General features: G+C 65.0%; 1 protein-coding gene across 1 annotated transcript in view; it reads left to right on the top strand.

Moving 5' to 3' along the window:
* Position 1: 1 nt before the first annotated feature.
* Positions 2–5542, top strand: part of QARS (glutaminyl-tRNA synthetase) — a gene marked incomplete at its 5' end in the record, with an annotated part of 9291 nt that continues 3750 nt past the window's right edge. Inside the window, 22 exons of the mRNA XM_014946644.1 lie at positions 2–62; positions 173–282; positions 412–487; positions 805–869; positions 1083–1136; positions 1336–1393; positions 1487–1558; positions 1681–1766; positions 2010–2096; positions 2207–2306; positions 2424–2502; positions 2626–2734; positions 2817–2947; positions 3063–3155; positions 3292–3429; positions 3505–3592; positions 3672–3815; positions 3887–3991; positions 4388–4480; positions 4748–4875; positions 5112–5178; positions 5381–5506. Of these exons, the coding sequence (XP_014802130.1) occupies positions 2–62; positions 173–282; positions 412–487; positions 805–869; positions 1083–1136; positions 1336–1393; positions 1487–1558; positions 1681–1766; positions 2010–2096; positions 2207–2306; positions 2424–2502; positions 2626–2734; positions 2817–2947; positions 3063–3155; positions 3292–3429; positions 3505–3592; positions 3672–3815; positions 3887–3991; positions 4388–4480; positions 4748–4875; positions 5112–5178; positions 5381–5506 (2070 nt within the window). The remainder of the gene's footprint in view (positions 63–172; positions 283–411; positions 488–804; positions 870–1082; positions 1137–1335; positions 1394–1486; positions 1559–1680; positions 1767–2009; positions 2097–2206; positions 2307–2423; positions 2503–2625; positions 2735–2816; positions 2948–3062; positions 3156–3291; positions 3430–3504; positions 3593–3671; positions 3816–3886; positions 3992–4387; positions 4481–4747; positions 4876–5111; positions 5179–5380; positions 5507–5542) is intronic.

The following is a 5542-nucleotide window of genomic DNA, read 5'->3' as shown; positions in this document are numbered from 1 at the left end:
CCTCGGCTTCCTGGTGGGCTACATCGCCCGCAGGCAGATCCTCACCGACCTGCAGCTCGGCGGTACCGTGCGGCACCGGGACACACCCCCCCCCCTCCTCCTCCTCCTCCTCCTCCCCGGCCCCGGCTGGGAGGGGAGGGCCTCGTTCCTCACCCCCCTGCTCTGCCCCCAGCCGCCCTGGAGTACCTGAGGAGCCATCCCCTGGAGCCCCTGGACACGGGGGACTTTGAGCGGGCCTGCGGCGTGGGGGTGTGTGTCACCCCCGAGCAGATCGAGGAGGCGGTGAGAGGCGGGGAGGGGTGGGGGGGGGGACACAGCACGGGAGACGGTGGGATGGGATGGGCTGGCAGCCCCTGGCGTGGTGCTCCCTGCCCGCCTGGCTCAGCCCCGTGTCCCTGTCCCGCTGCCCAGGTGGAGGCTGTGATCGGCGAGCACCGAGCGGAGCTGCTGGCCCAGCGCTACCACTTCAACATGGGGCTGCTGATGGGTGAGTGTGGGGCAGCCCCCGACGGGCGCTCCTGCTCCCCTGGATCCTCAGAGCCAACCCTTTGCCCTGGGTTGCCCCGGCCCCACTGGCTGCATGGCTGTGCCACAGCCCACCCAAGGCAGGGGAGATGTCCTGCCGTGTCCCCCTACCACAGGCAGGGCTGTAGGTGGCAGCTGCCGGTGGTGCCCTGTGCCGGGGACAGCCCTGGGGCAAGGGCTTGCCTCCAGCCACTGGCCATGGCATCCTGCATCAGTGGCCCTGGCTGAAAGCCCCCGGGCTGGGCCGTGCCCCTCACCCACGGGGTGCCCTGTCCGCAGGGGAGGCGCGGAGCCGGCTGCGGTGGGCAGACGGGAAGACCATCAAGAATGAGGTGGACCTGCAGGTGGGTGCGAGGGCAGCGGGTCAGGCATGGGGTGATGTCTCCTGTTGGCGCCATGCCCAGTGTGGGACCTGCTGGTCTGTGCCACGGGAGGGTCCAGCACTGGGGACAGCTTGCTCCAGGCAGGGTGATGGAGGTGACATCTGGACAGGGCCACCTCCAGGCCTTGGGGCACTGGGAGCCTTTTCTACCCCTACCTGTGTCTCTCTTTCCCAGGTGCTGCATTTGCTGGGGCCAAAGACAGAAGCTGACCTGGAAAAGAAACCAAAGGTGATGTGGAGGCAGGAGGCTGGGAACTGGGATGGCATTTCCCTGCTGAGTGTCTGGGCAGGATCCCAAATTGCTGCTCTGGGCCCACCCGCCACCACGGGCATGGGTCTGAGGGAGCTGTGGGGGGCAGCAGGCTGGGTCGGGAGGGGAAGGTTTGGGTCGGTGCTGGGCACTCAGGATGCTGTGCTGGTCCCTGCAGGCTGCAAAGACCCGTCCGGCCACGGCGGAGAAGCAGAAGGCGGCTGTGGTGGAGAATGGTAAGAGACCATCTCACAGGCAGCTTCCCCATACCTTCGGTTCCTGGCCGGGACCCACCTGGGAGATGCCATCATCCCCATCTTTCCCTGCAGGTGAGGTGGGCACAGAGACACGGTCGCTCCTGGAGCAGCTGCGGGGAGAAGCCCTCAAGTTCCACAAGCCGGGTGAGCGCAAGGAGCCACTGCCACATGCAGGGCCTGGCCCCAGCTCTCTTCCCCACGTCCTTCCCTCCTGGGCTTGGCTCAGTCTGGTCGGTGCTGCAGCCCTGAGCATCCTCTGCCCGCAGGAGAGAACTACAAGACGGAGGGCTACGTGGTGACCCCCAACACCATGGCTCTGCTGAAGCAGCACCTGGCAATCACGGGTGGGCAGGTGAGGTGGTGTCCCCCAGCCCAGCGGTTCCCTGCGAGGGTGCCATTGCTGTGCTGGGCTCCGGCCGGGTGCGTGGGGTGGCTGGGGGGACACACAGCTCACTGGGGGCATGGCCAGAGATGGCACCCTCCTGGCACAGGGAGCCCTGTGGGATTGTCGGGGGCTCATGTTAGTGCCTCTGCTGTTGGGGAGGGGGGAGATTCTCCTGCTGAAGGACAGAGATGTCTCCTTTTCCCCCTGCAGGTGCGGACACGGTTTCCTCCTGAGCCCAACGGGATCCTGCACATCGGCCACGCCAAGGCCATCAACTTCAACTTTGGCTATGCCAAGGTGAGAAGCACCAAGCCCTGCTGGCAGCTCCCCCCAGCCCCTGCCTCCCCCCTGCTGGCTAGTCCTGTGGTCCCTCAGGGAGCAGCTGCTCACCATCCCCTCATCCCCAGGCCAACGGTGGCGTGTGCTTCCTGCGCTACGACGACACCAACCCCGAGAAGGAGGAGGAGAAGTACTTCACGGCCATCCGGGAGATGGTGGAGTGGCTGGGTACGGCTCGGGCTGGGGAGGGCAGGATCAGGCCAGGTCCTGACACCTGTGCATGCAGGTTCTGCAGCTGGGTCCTGGGGGTGCCTCCAACACGCTGTGTTTCCCCTGTCCCTGCAGGCTACCAGCCCTACGCAGTGACCCACGCATCAGATTACTTTGACCAGCTCTACACCTGGGCCCTGGAGCTCATCCGCAGGTGAGCGTGCCGGGGTGGTATGGATGTGCCGGGGTGGCATGGATGCCCTGTGCCACATCTGGGGCTCCCTGTTGCCCAAGGGATGGGCTGCTCATGTCTGGTGACGGTGTTTCCCCTCCGTAGGGGCCAGGCGTACGTCTGCCATCAGAAGGTCGAGGAGATCAAGGGCCACAACCCACCGCCCTCACCATGGCGGGACCGGCCTGTGGAGGAATCGCTCCTGCTCTTCGAGGTACTCCTGGCTGGGGACAGGCTCTGTGTGTCCGTGTGGTCTGGGTCTGTGGCTCAGCTGACAGCTTCCCTCCCCTCCACAGGACATGCGGAAGGGCAAGTTTGGGGAGGGGGAGGCCACGCTGCGGATGAAGCTGGTGATGGAGGATGGGAAGATGGACCCCGTCGCCTACCGCGTCAAATTCACTCCACACCACCGCACTGGGGACAAGTGGTAGGGGTCTGTGGTGTCACGGCAGGGGTGGGCCTGAGTCTCCTGGGAGTGGGGAGGTCACAGGAGGGGAGCAGCACCGGGCTCTGCCCCAGGGCTGACTGCGTCTGCCTTGCAGGTGCATCTACCCCACGTATGACTACACACACTGCCTCTGCGACTCCATCGAGCACATCACACACTCCCTCTGCACCAAGGAGTTCCAGGCCAGGTGAGCGCTGGGCATGGCACAGCTCTGGGGGGGATCAGCTGGCGGCTGCCAAAGCACTGGGGGATGCTGTGTCCGTGTGACAGAGTGTCCGTGGGGCTGTGGGCTGAGCCGGGCTGTGCCTGTGCCTCCCTGGCAGGCGTTCCTCCTACTTCTGGCTCTGCAACGCGCTGGATGTCTACTGCCCCGTGCAGTGGGAGTACGGGCGCCTGAACCTGCTCTACACCGTCGTCTCCAAGAGGAAGATCATCCGGCTGGTGGAGACGGGTGCCGTGAGGTAGGAGCGGGGCCAGCAGCCAGTGTGGGTCCTGCCTGGGGCAGGCCTGGCTGTCACACCCGTGTTTTCTGTCAGGGACTGGGATGACCCACGCCTCTTCACACTGACAGCCCTGCGCCGGCGAGGCTTCCCCCCCGAGGCCATCAACAACTTCTGTGCCCGGGTGGGTGCTGGGGACAGGGTGGGACAGGGCAGGTGGATGCATCCCCTGGCTGGCTTGGTAACAACGGGCTGTCCTGCAGGTTGGTGTGACGGTGGCCCAGGCGACCATGGAGCCGCATCTGCTGGAGGCATGTGTGCGGGAGGTGCTGAACGAGCAGGCCCCCCGTGCCATGGCCGTCCTAGAGCCCCTCAAGGTCACCATCACCAACTTCCCCGCTCCGAAGGTGAGGGGCTGTGGGGCTGGGGTGGGAGTGGGGTTCCCTAAGGTCAGTATTCACCCCCTCCTTCTCCCCAGGCACTCGAGGTCCTTGTGCCCAACTTCCCAGCTGATGAGAGCCGGGGTTTTCACAAAGTGCCCTTCAAGTCCACTGTCTACATTGAGGAGACGGACTTCAGGGAGGTGAGCTGAGCCCACCAGGCCATACTGCCCTCACTCCTGGGACCTGTGGCTGGGGCAGCAGGAACCTGGGAGCAACGCTGGTGCCGCATGGGGCACAGGCGGGTGTTGGGCACCCAACCGCGACTCTCAAACATGTCAGCAGCTCTGATGGGCACCAGGGAACTACCCACTGCCCTCAACCACAGCCAGGATGTGTCCAACCGATGGTGCCCACACCTGGTCTGCATGCTGGGGAACGTCCTCCAGCAATGTGGGAGTTCAAACTCCCTGGGTGCTCTGATCCCTGGGACACAGGAGTGGGTGGGGGGGGATGCAGTTGTGGGGACAGAGACATGCTGGAGGGGGGACCTGCTTCCCATGCTGGGACCCTTCATGCAGCTGTGAACTCCCTCGCAGGAGGTGGACAAAGGCTACAAGCGCCTGGCCCCCGGGCAGCCGGTGGGGCTGCGTCACGCTGGCTACGTCATCGCCGTCCAGAACGTCATCAAGGTGGGTGATGGTGAAACAAGGTTGGGCCATGGGATGTCAGGACACGGCTATGCCCCACCAGGGAAGGGTAGCGATCGTCATCTCGAGCTGGGCACTGTGGACACAGTGTGGGTGGTGGGGAGCTCCCTGCCAGCCCTATGGGTGGTGGGGAGCAGGGTTGCCCTGAGCTGGGAGGCTGGTGGTTTGACCCCTGGGCTGCCCTGTGGGATGGGGCTGCTGCCCATCTGCTGCCTGATGGCTCAGCTCCTGTCATCTCCTCTTGGCCAGGATGCCAGCGGGCGCGTAATCGAGCTGGAGGTGACCTGTACCAAGTCGGACGTGTCGGAGAAGCCCAAAGCCTTCATCCACTGGGTGTCAGAGCCAGTGGCATGTGAAGTGCGGCTCTATGAGCGGCTGTGAGTACCCGGCTACTCCTAGAGGCGCGGGGGCAAGCGCAGTGACACTGGAGCAGCAGTGTGTGACACTGGAGCAGCAGCGTGGCTGTGCACCAGCAGGCTCTGCTGGGGTCTGCCCGGCTCCTTGGTGGAGAAGATGCTGGTGTGTGGTCCTGCAAGCTGCTGCCTCACAGCTGCCGTGGGGCACCACGTCCCCTCGTCCAGCGGCTTTGAAATGAGACTCTGTCTCCTGGCAGGTTTTTGCACAAAAATCCCGAGGACCCTTCGGAGGTGCCTGGTGGCTTTTTGAGCGACCTCAATCCTGTGAGTAGTGGCAGGAGCTGGGCTTATGTGCCCGAGGGGAGCTGGGAACCTTTTGCATCCACTCTGGAGGCACCCACTTCCACCAGAACCCTGCCTCTCCCTGGGCAAGGGCCCTGCTGCGTCCCAGCGGGGAGAGGGGCTGGGGGGAGTGGGGCTGTGGAGGAGGCAGAGGTGCCCTCTGAGCTTCCTTTTCCCTGCCCAGGACTCCCTGCGTGTGGTCCACAACGCCATGGTCGACAACTCCGTCCTCTCGGCCCGGCCCTTCGACAAGTTCCAGTTTGAGCGGCTGGGCTACTTCTCCGTGGACCCTGACAGCGAGGGGGGGAGGGTGAGTCCTGGGAAGGATGGGGGGGGGCATGGGGGG

Source organism: Calidris pugnax, unplaced genomic scaffold (assembly GCF_001431845.1).
Source record: "Calidris pugnax isolate Ruff unplaced genomic scaffold, ASM143184v1 scaffold81, whole genome shotgun sequence".
NCBI classification, from domain to species: domain Eukaryota; kingdom Metazoa; phylum Chordata; class Aves; order Charadriiformes; family Scolopacidae; genus Calidris; species Calidris pugnax.
The sequence above is the reverse complement of the archived record's forward strand: the minus strand, read 5'-3'. Positions and strand labels throughout refer to the sequence as shown.